Source organism: Cololabis saira, chromosome 11 (assembly GCF_033807715.1).
Source record: "Cololabis saira isolate AMF1-May2022 chromosome 11, fColSai1.1, whole genome shotgun sequence".
Classification (NCBI taxonomy): domain Eukaryota; kingdom Metazoa; phylum Chordata; class Actinopteri; order Beloniformes; family Belonidae; genus Cololabis; species Cololabis saira.
The window spans coordinates 40405719-40424222 of record NC_084597.1 but is presented as its reverse complement, the minus strand read 5'-3'; the positions used below and the strand labels follow the sequence as shown (position 1 = coordinate 40424222).

Genomic DNA, 18504 nt, shown 5'->3' with positions numbered 1-18504 from the left:
GAGTTTCTACATTTGATCCTTTCAATCCAAGCTGCCCTCAACTTTCTAAGACTTTTCCATGGGCACGTGCCCCTGAGGGTGGGGTGGGGGTTGTTGGCTGTTGTAGCCATTGTGCCCCCGACAGCCAATCAGGGAGCGAGCGTGTGCCGGGGTCTACAGTATAAATTCTGCAGGACTCCATGGAGAAGCACAAACACTTCCTTGGAGTTTCTGGGAGCTTGAGCTGAATAGTCTGGTACAATAACCAACATGCAGTCACCTGGAAAGTCTCTGAAGGAAGCTCTGCTCTGTGCTCAGCGTGAAGACAGGCTCACTGTCGGAGTGTACGAGAGTGCTAAAATTATGACTGAGTAAGTAAAGTCCACATTTGTTGAATAGAAGTTTGACATTTTCCAAGAGCATTTGTTTCAGCTCAAAGTCAACAGCAGCTAACAGGAGGCAATGTTTCTTTGTCAACAGAGATATAGACAGCGTGTCTTTCTGCGTCCTGGCCATGGACGAGGGGTTTGAGTGGGACATCGCTCTTCAGATCCACTTCACCCTCATCCAGTCCTTCTGTTTCGATAATAACATCAGCATAGTCAGAGTGAGTGACATGCAGCGCCTGGCTGACATTGTTGGAGACAAGGCGGCGCAGCTGGAAGATGCGCACTGCGTCCTCATCACGGTATGTAGAGCTCAGACAAAGAGACTCTTCATTTTTCAAGCATTTTAGTGTAATATTTGTAATGCATTTTGTAAAAAGAAAACGTGTGACTAAAATGTGTTCCTTTTTGCTTTTGAAACAGAACCCATCCGATGAGTCTTGGGAGGATCCTGCTCTGGAGAAGCTGCACCTGTTCTGTGAGGAGAGCCACCGTCTCAATGACTGGGTTCCTGAGATCAGCCTCCCCGAGCGTTGATCTTAGACTCCACTTGAGACCTCACTTTGCTCATCTGGAAATACTCATCCTGGTGAAAAACAGGATGATCCTGTTTCTTCTCATCCCTGGATACTCCTGAGGAGGATTCCCGTCCAGGCAGCACGGCGCCGGCCCGAGGGGCCCCCGTGAACCGTCGCCTCTTGTCCCGTCCATGCCAAGATGACTCTCATTCTTTATGTGAACGAGGTCGGGCATGCCACAAGAGCGACACATCGACCCTCATTCTTTGTGCGGATGAGGTCTGGAGAGGAAGGAGAAGCGAATTCTGCATCCTGTGGTCCCACAGAGCGAATGTCGCAAGTTGAAGCACGCGCAGCAGGAGAAGAAGCGGTGCTGAGAAAGAGGCCTTCTTAAAAAGGGACTTTTTAAAAGGTGTCCTCTTTGCTGAGCAACATGACAGCAGTTGCAGTCAGTGAAAATGTTCCCCACTTTCCAGAATTGTCCTAATTGTCTAAAGGTTTCACTTTAGAAATTTAAAAATGACACAATATTGAAAAATTGAAACAAAAAAAAACTTGAAAAAAGAAAAATGCATTCTGTCTAAAGGTTTCACTTTAGAAATCTAAAAATGACACAATATTGAAAAATTGAAACAAAAAAAAACTTGAAAAAAGAAAAATGCATTCTGTCTAAAGGTTTCACTTTAGAAATATAACAAAAACAAAATGAAAAATATACTTGGGTTTCTTTTATCTTAAGATTTGAAAAGATACCCTGTAGTTACAATTATGACAATTTGTTTGAATATCTAATAGACAACATTATCCACTGAAAGTAAAATTTCTAGAAATGAAAAATTGTGTTTAGTTGATCTGATCGTGTTGGAATAACAATGTAGAAATGTATATATCTTAGGAAAAGGGAAAGCATTTTTTTATGATCTTCAAATTTTTTTTAGCTTGAAAACATAAATGAATAATAAATATAAACTTCTGAAGAAAATGTTCAATATTCTCTTTTTTGTGAAGTAGTAATGCTAAATAAAACATTTGCTTACAGTTTTTTGCCTGCTGACTGATCATTTCCATATTCAATTATTAGAACCAAAAATCCATGTGATTTTCTAAAACCTTTATTTACTTACTTTTGCTTTTTGGCGAGAAAAGGAAAGTCACATATCTGGAAGGAGGGGTTGTTGACCTCCTACAGGAAAATCAATAGTTACCCTTCATGTCTCTTCTGATTTTGAGATGTTCTTTTTTAGAGACACTACATCCATGTGTGATTGTAGAGGGAAAAAGGCATTGCATATACAGTGAGTGCACATATGCATGACATGTCATATAAAAAGCAGTGTCTACAACTTGGAAAAGGCTAAAATGTGCTGCGGCACATACTGTAGGGAATAGTATCCTCCTGACCAGATTTATTACACTTTGGTTACACATGATCACATGCTTTCTCACAAATTAAATTTAACTTACATACATGTTTCATGTTAAAATATCTGTTTCAATTTTATTTCAAGGAAGATCTGCTTACGTTTAGAAAGCATTGTCTAGCTCTCACCGTCTTCTATCCCTACTATGGGCAAAAACCAGCCAATATAACTTTGACTTCCCGTCAAAGTTTCATGTCTGACAAGTGTGCATCACTTCATGGCACACACCAACAATGATGAAACAAGTTCACAGAGCTACAGTGGGCATCATAGCAAAAGTATGTGAGATTCAAGAAAGTAATGACTGAAGAAAAAATGTGTATTTTTTCACAGGGATACTTTATTATCTTGGGCTTAAATGTAGTAGCTCAGTTTCAAATTTAATGTGAATATCAAGGAATCTGAAAACGTCTTATTGAGACACATAAACACTAACCTACACAAGTTAGTGAGTAACAACTGTCTTCCCTTTAAAAACTTGTTATTTTGTGACTTTTTATTAATTAAATTACACTGTTAAGGGACTTGTTGAACTATTGCCAATGCAGAAGTGGAAATAGCATCCAGTTCTAATGACCATGTTGAGCTGACACTAAAGCAAGTTTGTCCATCGATCTCTCTTGGTGGATTTCCTTTACACTTTTTTTGCAAAACAAAAGCCAAACCCTGAATATGTAACAAAGTTACGGCTGTAGAGTCAGATGTTTCCACTGAACAGTGTTTTTCTTTTTATAAGTGTAACTCCTAGCTCTCTCTTGTGTCTCCATAACTCTCGGTATCTCATACTTCTCTTCAAAGCAAAGAAAAAGAAGATCCTGACTTCAAAGACAATGGAGCATCTTTAGTTTTGGACAAATTATTGCAACTGCTTTTATCACTGTTGTGAAAACAGTCAACAGAAGATGAAGGATGATCATTTAAATGTTTATTCAAAGGCTGCCTTTATGTACTCCAGTAATGCATCATGATCAGGTGTAATAGCCCAAATACATCGTATTAATAGGATTAAAAACAGCTGGAAACTAGATTTGGATGACTTTAAATGGACCGACTACATCCCATCCAGTGCTGCTGGAGACGTCCAAATTAGCAAAAAGTGTTTCCATTACACTTTTGCAATAAACTGGATCATCGACACATTTGGGGAAAAAGCGACAACCACAATAGACCAAGCATTAGGTCAGGTTACCCATCACTGATTGTGCCTTAAACGTCTGGTGGCAACTTTGGGGATATTGCAGCAGGGATCCAAAACCAACTTTGATTCACATATGGTGGACGTGTTCCTGTCTGCTTCCTGAGCAACATGGCTGCGCCTCTTATGAAGAAAAATGGGCTTCAAAACTGCTTTTCAGAAACCAATGGGTCACATGACTTAATGCTTCGTCCATCGTTTTTACAGTCTGCGGATAAACCACCTCATGAAAGCGTAGTAAGATTTTTCTTAGAATACATGCTATTTCCATGAGGTTTTTCTTTGCGATATTTAGGTTTTGTGTAATGGAAATGCGACACTCACACTTCAACTTGACAGCATAATCGTAATCAAATTTAGAGCCTGTTTTAAAAAAAAGGATTTGCTTTTCAAACATCACAACCACATCATTGGGTGAATTCTTATGTGAGTTTTCAGGACGGCTACAACAATTTATGATGCTATCACTAGCTACAATCACTTTAGCTACTGAATAATTGATTAATTAACCATGTGAGCTGTGGGAGCTAAGAAAGTATAGTCACTTAAATTTCACTGACAAAATGGCTTTTTATGAAGAAAAAAAAAACTTCAGCTCTTCAAAACCCTATGGTTGACACAGAGAGCTTGTATGGTTATTTTTTGTCTAAGGTGAGACTGTATTTCACACATTTACTTTCATGGCCAAGAAAATTGAAGAAATATAAGAGAAAGATAACACAAAAAATGAATAGAAATTCATGACAGGTAGGCTGTGAGACTGTTGGACAGAGTATATGTTACTATTCTCTTTGAGACACATTTCTAGCATATGCATATTTAAATTTAGTCAAATATATGGCAATAAGTGCAGTCCTGTGTACCTTTTAGCATCTCCTGGTTAAAACTAGTGTGCTATGACAGAAAACATTAAAATACTCTTTCAATAAGATGGATAAAATGTATATAAATACATCAAAAACATCCAAGGGAAATCTACTGAATAGTGATTCTGACTACTCACCTTGTCATCCAAGGTATCACAGAGCCATGTGGACCCAGTGATACAGGTTGGTCTGTGGACCTGGATTTGTCTTGTCAGCAAGACATCTACATTGGCAAGATGTATGCTTTTGATTCCTTCGGCTTAGCCGACATCCTATCAACTTGGGCGGTAGACTCTGACAGCTGGGAGTTGATTCTGTTATGTTGTAATGTACAGGGTATGTGGAAAGTAGAGGACACAACAAAAGCCTTTTGATTTCTGATGCCTAACTTTATTTGAGTAACATCCTTAAAGCGACACTACGTAACTTTTCCACCTTAATATCATATTTCCAGAGTCATTGTGATGGTACATCAACTTCCAACAGGTTTAATGAACCTCTGTCATGGTCTGAGGGGTCTGTATCGCCTTCACTGGCACTATGTAACTTTGAGGAGCATGGTAGGAACCCTGCCACACTAAAAAACTACACATTTTTACGGCTTTGACTGCTTTACGGCATACGTCACTTCCCCCTCCTTCCCGATTCGTAGTTGTGATATTCTGTGTCTTGTGTTCATGTCATAACCTCACCTGCCCACTAGAGGCAGCACTCCCTCTCTCTCTTCCATATAGGTGTTGACCTTTGTCTGAACCCGGCCCCGGTGAGCAGCCATTTTGGGACTGCTGTTTGAAATGTTTGCTCTCCCTGAATTGAGATAAAGAATTAACCTGCCTTGGTCTTTGTGATTCTTCCTTGGATGTTTCATTGGCGACGAGGATAAACTTTGGAGGGGGAGAGAAGCAAGTATGGCCACTATAGGCACCATCGGGCCATTTGACAGCCAATCTCAAACATGGAAAGAGTATTGTGAAGTCTTGGAGTTTTTCTTCACAGCTAATGAGATCACTGATGCTGGTAAGAGGAAAGCCGTTTTACTCAGTTGTTGTGGCCCAGCAACATACAGTCTATTGAAGAGTTTGGTGAGCCCGGCTACACCTGGAGAAAAAAACTTTGCATTTTTGGTCACTACCTTAAAGGAACATTTCAACCCTAAGCCCAGTGAGATTGTGCAAAGGTTCAAGTTTAATACCCGGACACACCGTCCAGGGGAGTCCATTGCAGAATATGTGGCTGATCTCAGGAAGCTTGCACGGGACTGTAATTATGGAGACACTTTACTACAGATGTTGAGAGATCGGCTGGTCTGTGGTGTGAATGATGACAGTATTCAGAGGAAACTGATGTCGCACCGGGAGCTGGACTTCAAAAAGGCCTGGGAGATCGCCCAGTCCATGGAGACGGCTGATAAGGACGTGCGGGACATCCAGGCCCTGTGGAGGGAGGAAGCTGGAGCAGCAGGCCCAGCCAAGCCTGGGGAAGCGGTCTACCAGGTTTCGGAGCAGCGAGCCCACGTCTCACCAGCTCCGGGGCCCCAATGCTTCAGGTGCAAGGGGCGGCACTCACCCTCCGACTGTCGTTTTGCCGCCGAGACATGCCATGGCTGTGGAAAAAAAGGGCGTCTAATTCGGGCCTGTAGATCCAAAGGAAAGCCCACCCCGGGTCAGTCAGGTCCCCAGGGCAAGGCAGTGGGGGGGAGGTCCCGTAGAGCACATCTATTACGAGATGGGGGTAGTAGTAGTTCTGAATCAGAGCAGGATATGCACTCCATGCATGCTTTATGTATGGTAGGACAGAACAATCAGAAGGTGCCCCCTATCCTACAGTCAGTGTTTATCAATGGCACAGAAGTCCATTTTGAGGTTGATACGGGCTGTAGTGTTACCATTGTCAGTCAAAAGCAGTATGTTAAGCTGAGAAATCTAGCTATTATACCCAAGTTAGACACCTGCCCAATTAAGCTGAAGACTTACACCGGCGAGCGGCTTCAGGTTAAAGGCATGGCCCGGGTCACTGTAATTCACCAGAACGTTTCTCGAGAGCTACCAGTTATCGTGGTGGCTGGCTCTGGTCCCAATCTCCTAGGGCGGAGTTGGCTCCAAGCATTAGCCATGGAGGTCGAAAATGGGCGGGGCTTGGAGCGCAGCTCCGCAGAAGCTGGTAACCCGTTGCTGCTATGTGGCTGCAGCAGCTCCACACAACAGACGTGGGGAAAAGATCGCTAATGGTTTAACTTTTCACCGCTTTCCTGCTCGGAGGCAGAACCACGGAGGCCGGCCAATTAAATTACATTAACAAATTAAAAGAGTAAAAGAGTCGTCGGCTCGCTTGGATCGCGGCTGTAACGACCAAACATAACGTTCCTCAGTAAACAAACAAACACGCACACAGACGGGCGTCGGATCAAAACACGGGTTTATTAAACCACAAACAAACACTCATACAGACCGGGTCGGATCAAAACACGGGTTTTATTCCCACTTCTCCAGCTAAACGCAGTTGCTGGCCAGCTCTCTGCGGTGCGATTCATTTTGTTGAGGAAAAAATATTAACTATTTGATTTATAGCTGCAGAGGAAAAAAATAATCTCACGGGGAAAAAAAAATATTGCTCACGCCTCGGAGCCTCTTCAAAGCAGTCAAAAAAAGAAAAGTAAAGTAAGAGTAATACAAAACATGTACTGTGTGTTGTACTATTATACTAATTTATTGAAACACATGGCGAGTCAAACATTTACCAAAGCAGCTGCCAAACACTCCTAAACAAGGTAGCCGGAGACGGTGGTTCTGCAGAACTGCGGCAGTAAATCCCTTATAAAGAGTGGAGCTCCGACGAGGAACTCCATTCTTTAGCAGGGATTTCATATGGATCCAGACCGTTAATAATCATTATTTTCTCCATATACCGCTCCCTGGCTTCCTTTTTTAAGGTATCCCGGTAAATTCCAGTTCCTTTCCAGCAGTTTAACACCTTTTTTTTTGCGTTCCGTCTGTTCACTTGGTGAAACAGAAAAGCGTCCCGTTTTCTCTCAAAACAAATGCAGCGACGGGACAGGAGTTTTCCGGCAGTACGCGCTGGTGCTCATGGGAAACGTAGTGTTCTTTCTGGTAAAGCTCTACCGCTTTTGTCCAAAAGATGCCGCCAAACTCAGAAAAGCTGAAAGTTACGTTGTGCTGCTTTAATAGTAGGATACATCTCCTTAGAGTTTAGGAGTTAGGACTCCTGAGTCCACAAGCAGAACCGGGTTGATTAGATTGACTCTGCAGAGATTTGCACAGCTCTGCCGTCCAGTCTATATTATAATCCACTCTTATTATTTCCACTTTAAAAAGCAGAAACAGACCATGTGTGCCGTATCAGACAACAAATTACAATGCCTTTATGGTGGCATGCTACATAAACTCCATACAGCATTGTATGTGCACTATGAATGCATGCATGCATCATATACACGAAACAGCCTATTCTATCACGAACTGAGTGATCTTGCCAATTTTGTGGCTTACACCTATGACAGATAACTTCTGCAGAATATAAGTAACACTGAGTTGGCTATATGTTCCCTGAAGTAAAACAGCCAAACTAAACTTACCATTAAGGGTAATGACAGCCTAATAAATGTACGTTCTTTGGAGGAAACAGAAGAGTCAACCTAATTGAGATTGCAGCTTAATGGAGGTGATCTTTTGCTCCTGGCACATGCCGGTTTATCTTCTCTTTCTCTAATTTGTGATTCAGGAGCCTTAGGGAGCCTTTGTGTGTTTGTATTGAAACTTTTAAGTCCCTCTGATCTGCATGTTGCCTGTCACTGTCAACTTTTGTGGTATCAACAGCCGTTGCAGCCCCCACACTACAGTCCACCCCCGCCCACTCAAAGAAAAAGGACAAAAAACACACACCAACAAACTTCTGTCCTGTCTCTGATTACAAATTAGTTCCAGTCTTATAAAATTACAAGTAGACCAAACTAAACCAGAAGATGAGTGATTGAGGAAAATCAATGTTTCATACTCATGTGACTTTTTTAAACTCAATTGCTTTTATTCCAAAGAGGAACAACGTGGACCAAGGAAGGCCAGCTGAAATGCAATCACCCCTTTAAATCTCCCTAGCAACCGGTCCTGCTCTCACTCCATCTGCTGTCCAATTTAATGACAAGAATAAAGGTTCTGAGTGGAGGACGACTGGAAGGAGGAGGAGGAGGCCCTGTGCCTGGCACAAGCCAGCTGCCATTCATCCATTCAGAGCCAAATCCTGACTAACAAAAACATCCCCCAGCAGTCAGCAGAAACACATATGAAGTCACAACACAGCATAATGAAGCTGCGACAACCTATGCTAGCATCATAGCTAGCATCATAGCATTAAAGTGCAGTAGGAAGGAGGCTGTAAACGCTGCTGTAAAGAAAAGTTAAACAAACCTGGGAGCATGCTTTTACTTTTGTTCTTGCTCATAACTTTCTTGGGGCGATAAGAGTTATATCAGGGTTGAGGATGTCGTTAGCACAGCTTATGATAGTGACCACTGACGCTGACACGAAACACCCGTCCTGCCATTAGAACCATAAAGCCCAGAATGACTCCTGATGCTTGTGAAAAGGTGAATAATTTTCTACTCTCTCTGAACCCTTAACAACCTCAGCTGCCCTCTGTCTCAACTCTGAGCATTAAGAGCTCCGTCGCTGCTGCCACATGCTGCTTCTCAAGTGTCTGTCCTGCGTAAAAGCCGCTCACTCCTCCTCCAAAAGCCTTTTCAGTGGTGGAGAACAGCAGCAGATGGCAATGATGGGCTGCACACTAAATGTGCGTGTCTGTGTGTAAGTGTCTGCGTTAGTGTTTCAGTGTGCAGGGCAGTACATATTTGAAACTACAAAGCATTCAAACAAATGTGCATAAGATGTGAATCGTGTTATTTAATTATAAATAAAAAACATAAAAATACCTTGCCCAGTTTTCTGACATTGAAAAATGCTGACTTGCTCCGTCTGATAACTATGCTAATCCGCTATTTAACTATGCTAATGTCTTCCTTTGTCATTGCCATACGCCTGCGCTCGCATTCGTGCTGCAGGCCAGGCAGGCCGAGGGTCAAACAACCCACTTGTGTACGTCTCTCATTCAATGTCTCTAACTCACTCAGGTCCGTGCATGTGTACACGTGCCTACCCTTTCGCTCAGTCATCAGCTGTTGATGCAAATTTCTGTCTCTGATCTTCTCATTGGTCAGACCTGCTCCTGCTCATAATGAATCTGATCACTAATTGCATTAACAAGCCTGAAGGCACCCCTAGGCTTCTGTGGAGGGCTGGACTTGGCATGAAAGTAGCATTTTTGTTAAGTCATAAGTATTTTTTATATTAGTATTTTAAAAGTCCAATTTAGCCCTATTAATTCCTTACGAACACATCTGTTTTTTTTTTTCAAAAATGTATTTTATTTCCAATTTTCATTTTTTTGTTCGTTCAACCACTGCTGACCTGTATACCTGTATATGCTAATATGTTAGCTCCACATTTGTTAACCAGATGGCACTGCCCTGGCCTGTGAGTATCAGAATGATTTAGATTTTTAATCACTTTAAGTAATAAAATCCTAAAATAATAAAACAATTCATTTTGCACACTCCAGTCAGAGTAATGATTAATGTGAACCTTTACATTTGCATTGTGATCAGTTGGTGACATGATGTTATTAGTAACATGGTTGAAACAGAGTAAAACTATGAATAGTCTAATTGCAAATCCTAGGTGCCTTTAGGTGGAATAGCGGCGAGGAAGAACCCGACCTTCAGACGGTGTCCTCCCTGTGGCTTTGACTGGTCTCTAAATGACCTTTCATTGCAGTATGATTGTATGTATGTATGGATGTATTTGATCCAACCTGAAAACTTAAATGCTCTGACTTTCTCTTACACACAGCCATAAACAAAATGTATCAGGTTTGCCATCTTTGCAACAAGAACAAAACAAACTAGTGAGCTTCACCTTATTTCTACGTGTTCTCAAACTCTTTATAGTTCACCTGTTTCTTTCAGCTCATGCATTTAAGCTGAATATTGCCACACAACAAGTAGGTAGGACTCCTTTCCTCAACCTTATGAAACTCTAAGTGAAATTTCTGCAAACTGAAATTCCAAATGCTTACACCCAATTATATATACTATCTTAAAAAATAAACATAATACAAACAGATGTATGAAAGCATGTTTTTGGACATGTTCCCCATTATTGCATATCATTAATATGGTTTTTCAGAGCAAAAGACAATCTTTTTGTGTTAGATTTATCTTAAAATAAGCAGAGGGACTTTAAATAGATACTGTGTTGTTGTACTCATGTAGCCTGATAGACCAAACCCACAACTAGGGAGGTGTAGGGTCTGAAAATAATCCATAAGGCCTCCCCATCCAAGAGGCAGCACAAACGGTTGCTTATCAAACTGACTTTGCATGCAATTAGTTAGTATTATGACCAATCAGAGCAACTAACAAGGTGACATATACAGAACAATGGACACGAGTCAATGCGGGAGCGAGTTCTGTAGAAAGGTTTGAAGGAGTGAGAGACAGCAATGTTATAAAAATGGAATCCAAAGATTGTTGAGTTTTTGCTAGCAGAATAACTGATGTGCAGATTTACATAATCATGATCCGATTACTTCCTAAATAGCTTATCTTATTGTTAGAGCAACTTTACCAGATGCCATTTGTAAATGAGATGGGTCACATCCACCACAATCCCTATGAGACACTCACAGAAGACATTGGTAGTCAACATGTCTCTCCATTTCATCTGCAGAAGCCAGGATGAAGGGCTGCTAAATATCCAATAGCATTGGACACTTTGAATCTCACTCTGGTTGCAAATGGCAAATTCCAGGGCTTTGCAAGGTGGATTTATTTACAATTTGTCTGACAGGCATGGAAAAAGTTGAATTTGGCTTCTGCACAAGTCACTCTCCCTTTGACTCGTTTCTGTTGCTCTGAATACCTTGTTCACCTTGTTTGTTGCTCTGACCGGTCATAGCACTAAACAACTGCATGCAAAGATAGTCTGATAAGCAACCCTTGGTGCCCTTCCTTGCATCTTTGTCTGACCCTACATCTTTGCAGATGTGGGTCTGATCTATAAGGGATTCATTGGAGTTTGTTTTACTTTTGAAACCAGCTCTCAGTGGTTGGTAGAAGAACTACAATTTTCTAGTTTCTGCTTTTGTTTCAGCCAGGAAGTTGAAATGTTAGTGCTTGTTTGCAAGTTGTTTAAGCAAGGGAGATGCTGAAAACTGAAAAACTGCCAGCTATTTCACTGGTCTATTTTTACATGCAGTCCTAGGGCCTTGAAGATGTCTGATACAATGCTACAGTGTATGTATAAGAGCCACTTCTAAATCTTTACCTGAGGTCTCAAAGGAAAAATCTACAAAAAGTATGCAGTACCTACCTACTGACCACAACTCATGTAATAGGTTATCGTGGACCAGATTGCACATCTGAGATATTTTCAAAATATTCTTCTGTGTCGTGTGTGAGTGCAGTAGTGGAAGATCAGATAACTAAATGGGCTTGTTCTGCTCCCCCATCCACTGCACACCCTCACGAAACAAAACTCACACAAAAGCTACAGACAGCACTTCTACACCCTCATGAATGGGTACAAAGAACAGAAAAACGACAGGAGGGGGTCTGCACAAAAGTGAAATGAGACCCTCGCCCTCACTCATCTTTTGTACCAAATAATGGTGAGGTCCAGGAGCAGCTGCTGTTGGCTGCAAGAGAAATTTGAGACGGACCCTTTCACCAAGTCTGGAGCCAAGAGTGTGTGGGCTGCAGGGGCGGGGAGGGGCAGGAGGTGGCTGTATACAAAACGAAAGGCACACTTTGCCAGATCAGCATTGAGTTGACTCCCCATTTATTCTGCAGATATGCAGCAGCAGAGGAGGGGGAGGGGTGTGGTGATCCTGAAGTGGACGAGGAAGCCTTTAAAGTTGATGCGGGTCACATCAGTCACAACACAAAGGAGTCCCAAAGGTCTGCCATATGGATGAAGGCACATCATCTGTTCAGGAATCACTAAAAGAAATCTAGCATGAGCCAGTCAAAGTTCAATTCTGCCTCTGCTCTGCTAAGCAACAACTGAACTGTTGTTTCTGACCGGCTGCTGATGTGTGGCCATGAACGCACCTCAGTTTGCCACGGGAGGGCACTTTGTAGTTTCAGCACTTGATGATGATCAGTGCGGGGAACTGATAAACTTTGGCGTCAGAGAAAAAATAGAATATCTGATGTTAAAACATTTTTATTTCCTTTCATTGAAATCATTAAAAAACACAATTTTTTTCCTCAGAAATGTACTGAAATTGGTCAGTTTCAGAATAAAGATTGAGGATAAGAAAATAATAGAAATCAAACTCCACATCAATAATAATAATAATAATAATAATAATAATAATAATAATAATAATAATAATAATTAAAAAATAAAAATAAAAATAATAATAATAAAGCACATTTTAAAATAGAAAGGCAGATCTCATGCTGCATATTTGGAAGTGGATAAACATTAATCAATGATTCTGATCTTTTTTTCAACTTGAAAAAGCTGTTTTTTTAGTTTTTTTTTCAGAAGCAGCAATTAAACATCATCTATTTCATCAAAAACTGAAATGCCATAATTTCAACTTCAAGCTACTGTCTACAGAAGTCCTGTTAGTATACAAATAATTGTAAAATAATCAAGCCATCTCTGCTATAGCGCCCCCAAGTGGGGTGATAGAGGAACAGACAGGAACGAGTTTGGGGAAAGAAAACTGATCAAAGAAAGTTGTGAAAGTTGTTTATTCAAAATGGAATAACAAAATGTTTAGGACTTAAAACGTGTTTTTATCTGAAATGCTCTTCCTTAATTAATGAACAGAATCGTAGGAGACTCTTGAAATGAAAGCCAGCTTTTATTACAAAGCCAATTACAGTTGTATCTTATTATATACAAAGTCCAATTGTGGCTGTTTTTTTCTTTAGCGTGAGAGGAAGGTCTTCAGTAATGTAAGAATTCGCAAAATCTGTATTGTAATTCACTAAATGTGCTTCCAACGCTGTAGCCTACTGTTCATGTGCCACCTTGTAACGTCATTGTGGTATTACAGCTCAACCATGTGGGTCCTGATGAACACATTAATACCGCCATCTAGTGGTAAAGAGCTGCAACTACATCACATCCTGAATCTGGCGGTTCATATTACGCCGCCTGGCTTGGATTAAACCCATCTCAGACAAAAATGAGCGGGGTGACCATGAGAATTAAATTAAATTTACAGTACAGAGATGTTTTTCAGTTAATACATGGGGGAAGAACTTAAAATAACACAAAACAAAAACAGAAACTGTGCAAGGTCTTTTTAATTATTCAATTTCCTTTAGTTGGTTTGAAATACAATAGTAGATGCTAAGTGGGTTTATGTATTAAAGACTTACATCATGTTTCTGGAAGGCATACAGTTATCAAACCTTTCTCACGACTCTCATCAATCTTTTTTTTCTTCTTTTAAATGATAATTGATGCTAGTAAAACTAACCTAAAACACTCCAAGAATCTCAACGTTAATTTATCAGCACGATGGCCAATACGTGAGTGCTTACAGTATTTGTGCAAATGATAATGCCATTGAAACTTGACATTTTGGCTTTTTTTTTATATATATCTTAACAGGAATACCAAAACTCAGGTTAAAGAGGTCCAAAACTCATTTACAGCTGCCTCTGACTGAATTATTTAAACCATTCTGAATTCAAATTTAAACAATGTTAATCTAAGTAATACACTGTAACTCTTTTAGATGCCTGGTACATTATGCTGGTATCTATTTAGTAATTTATATAATATGATGTTGGGCTGTAATTTCAGTTTATCCTTGCCTACATTAAATAATTTAAAAGGTTCATAACAAGTCATGTTATGTTCATTAATGAAGACTGGTGGGAAATAATAATAAGAATTAAAGCTGCAAGCAGCGATGAACGGGCCCTCACACCCTTGTGCACGTTCAGGCTGCAGTGGAAGCTTGTATGACTTGCATGTAGATTCTTCAGGCCTGGACATTTAGCGGATGACACCAGCCACGACTCTCTATGTCAAACCATTCAAAAGTTATGCCAGAAAGTAGGATCTATCAAATATCGACCAATAAGAAGAAGGGGCGGGGCTAATTCATGGCAAGGAAGGTCAAGTACTCACAACCAAGTCCGATGACACCACCCACGAGTCTTTACGTCAAACCATTCAAAAGTTATGGCAGAAAATAGGAACTATCAGATATGGAGCAATCAGAAGAAGGGGCGGGGCACCTAACAAACAGATTGCTTTGGAATAATTGCACTTTTATACAACTTTAATGCTCTCTATTCCCCTGCCTTGTATGGGATGTTTCATAAAACAAAAAGAATGGTAAAACCTAAACATCCAGACACTGAAAATAGCTTTAAACCATTTTAAAAGAGGTACAGTACAGGATTTTGAAAACATACAGCCTTTGGTTTAGGTGCATGACAGTAGTTGGAACTATTATCTCAGTAGTGATTATTTTTATAAATGAGCTACAACATTTCAACTTCTAGGCCAGTGGTTCCCAACCTTTGTTCCATGGAGCCCCCCCTATTTGTGTCTAAGACCAGCCAGGCCCCCCGACTCGTACGTACTAGCACCAAAATAGTCTTTAATTGAAAAAATTTACATGTTGTATGTTTTTTTGATACATTTCTCTTTGGTTTACTCTGTATACATATGACTTAGTTTTTCTCCAATGTCACCAATGTATAAAATACACACAAAAGGACATAAAAATATTTCTGAAAAATGTCTCTTTTAATATGAGACCAACATTTTTTAACATTTTTCCTTTAACAACCTGTCGGAGTAGATTACATGTTGAGTAATGATATAATAATAAGGAATGAAATAATTTCCTGTGTTTGTCACCAGTGTATAAAAAACACTCAAAAAATATTCAAGACATTCATAAATTATTCCTAACAATGACTTATGAATGACTCATTCGCAAATATAATTTTTAGAACTGCATAATTTCAAAGCAGACAATGTTTCACGCCCCCCCCAGAGATCTCTGGCGCCCCCCCAGGGGGGGCCCGGACCCCAGGTTGGGAGACACTGTTCTAGGCTAAATGTTCTGGTTGAATATTAAATTAAATATTAAACACTTTTAATTTCAAGAAATTATCAGCAACAGAAAGATAGAGTCGTTTTTGGAGACTTAATGAAATGTACTCCTCAGATTTCTGTGATTCAACTGAAGAACATGCAAAGTTGGCCAAAGTGACTGACACCAAAGAAAGGATGAAGAAGATATGCCTTCATTGATGCGAAGCATCTTCTGCAGCAGATTATTGTTTTATGTAGTGCGTTATCCTTTCCAGGATAGAGATCAAAGACAATTTGGTTTCACATAGAGTGGATGATAAATTAAGCCGTCTGACTTGAGTTCCACATTTGAATTGATGTCTTATAAACTATTTCAGTACTTCTTTTCATCCCCTTAATCTTGCTTTTCCTGTTTTTTCTCTGATTCTGTCTCTGTTGTTTTCAATATCCCCTTCTAACGTCCATCTCCTCCACCAGCCCTGTCCCTGGGTACAAATAGAACAGAACAGACTGGAAGTTATTTCAGAAAGAAATTAACACTGGAGTCTAATACTCTAATGCTCCCACACAGCAAATTGGATTCATGCGCTTCACTGGTTCTGAGTATCAGTTTGTAGCAGGACACAAAACCTCCCCCTGCAAGCCAGAAACACAGAGGCTTGCATTTCAACACTGCTATAGAGGAGTCTTAAAGACAGGGGCCTGTCTGGTGTTGGACGGTATGTGTTTCTGTTTAGAAAAATGTTAAATACATGACCAAATACATGTGGACACGTGTTGCTCTTTTGTCCAGGTCATTGTCCAAGAGGACTTTCACATTCATGCAAATGTTGAAAATTATAACCTAAATATCAACTTTACACTCCAATACACTTGTGCCTTGTGTAGGGTGCATACTAGGGCTGGGCGATATGGACCAAAAGTCATATCTCGATATTTTCTAGCTAAATGGCGATACTCGATATATATCGATATTTTTTCTGTGCCATAATTGGGGTTTCCCCCAAAGCATTATAGCATAGCATCTCTGTTAGCTTCATTTATTTCTGAGGCAAACCCTTAAAAAAACAGTCAGTATTAATACAAAGCCTCGTGCCAAATGTCACACAGGTTCCTTTATTAACAGAGGTCTGCACAATATCAAAATGTATCAAACTAATTAAATAAAAATAAACTGCCTGCATATATAGAATAAAAATGCTTCTTGAATAAAATAAAACAAATATCCCTTTCCTGCATAACAATTAAATTAAATACAATACACTGTGCAATTAATACAATGTAGACAGTAACAGGCAGACTTTTCCACTGAGGTTGACAGTTGTGCAAATAACAAAACATTTGTGCAAATCTCAAATAAAACATTCAAGTCAATTTGTCCCAAAATAAGCTATATCAAAATCGTAAAAAAAAAATAAAAATTTAATAATCGATATAAATGATATTGTCTCGTACCATATCGCGTTTTTAAATATATCGATATATATTAAAATCTCGATATATCGCCCAGCCTTAGTTGTTCGTTGTTGTTGATCTTCATTATTAAATGAAGAAATACTCTTCAAGTCGTATAACTGGAGCAACATTGCTGACCTCTTCTGGAGTCCCACACCTAAAACCCACCAGAATTTGACTTTACTGTCTCAGCCACTGTGTCTCTGTCACAAATACACAACTCATAGCCTGGCAAGATGCATTTCCACGAGACTGCGTTCGTATGAATCTTGAAAGTGTTTTTCTTCTTGTTTGTAATGGGAGCCATCCACTTTTTGCATCCGCTGTCAACTCCAACTACCTTCTCCTTAGTCCGACACATTTTTTAAATCTTATATATTAATTTAGAATTTTAGTATGAAGCTTTAGTGATTTTGTTGGTTGTCTACAAAATAGAGATTTAGAGAGGCCTGATCGCTCAGGTGACATTTCACTGTGAAAGTCAAAGGCTGGATTCACAAGGTTTAGGCTGTCCATTGATGATTTGCAGGCATGACGGACACGTTATGAACAGTGACTACATCACTGCTCTTCTCCTCAGAGCTCCTTAAACAATTTCCCCGCAGCTCATTTTGAACCTGCCACCCAGCCGTCATCACTTATAACCGTAATTCCCCAAATTCACGCATAATCAAACAAATTAGCCTTTATGCTAATTTCTTATGACTCAATTATGTCACAATCCTGGCTTGAATGACAGTCATAATTACAGCCATTATGGTGACAGAGATATTACTGGCGAATAAAACGGTAATGGATATCAAAGGAGCAAGCGTCATCTGCCGTAGAGAGCTGCTGCTGAGCAGGTTCATCGGGGTAAATAAACGCTGATGTGTTTCCACTGATGAGCTGTTTGCTTTACAGCAGTGCTGAGACTCCACACATGCAGCAGCGTATGCTACAACAAAAGATCTGTGGCAGGTTTTAGATGGATAACTGAATTCCAATGTTGATTTCTTTTCTAAATTCCTTCCAGTTTTATTCAATTTACAGTGTAATTTAATCTAGATGCATATCTACTGGCCTTTTTTATGTAAATTAGAAAAAAAAGCTTCCCGCTTTGAACATTTGCTTTGACTTTTATTTTAAGCCTGCAAAACATCCCCCAAAAGTTGATTGGGAGGTGTGGCAGGGTGGAGGAGCAGCCACTCAGCCGATTGGGCACACCTGTGCCCAATCAACCTCTCCACCCTGCCTGGCTACATAAGAAGTGGCTGCACACCAGCAACAGGTCTGCTGGGAGAAGGTTCTGCTGGTGCACGTGTGGCGGTGTGATTGAATAAAGGAGTTCCTGCACTAAACCCTGTGTCCTCTGTCCTGTCGGTCGGCCCCAGTGGTAACGAGCTTGCTACAGGAGGTAGTTCAGTCCATGTTAGAATGCAAAAGAAAACAATAATGATCCAATTTTGAACAGCTGATTCAGTACCAGCAAGGGGCTTAGTGGCACGGTGGCTTAGTGGTTAGCACTGTTGCCTCACAGCAAGAAGGTCCCCGG

General features: G+C 40.3%; 1 protein-coding gene across 1 annotated transcript; it reads left to right on the top strand.

Moving 5' to 3' along the window:
- Nucleotides 1-207: 207 nt before the first annotated feature.
- Nucleotides 208-1574, top strand: LOC133454766 (growth arrest and DNA damage-inducible protein GADD45 gamma-like). The gene is made up of 3 exons (XM_061733489.1): nucleotides 208-350; nucleotides 460-667; nucleotides 789-1574. Exons 1-3 carry the CDS (start codon nucleotides 250-252, stop codon nucleotides 900-902), a joined length of 423 nt encoding a protein of 140 aa, XP_061589473.1. The 5' UTR covers nucleotides 208-249; the 3' UTR covers nucleotides 903-1574.
- Nucleotides 1575-18504: the final 16930 nt, after the last annotated feature.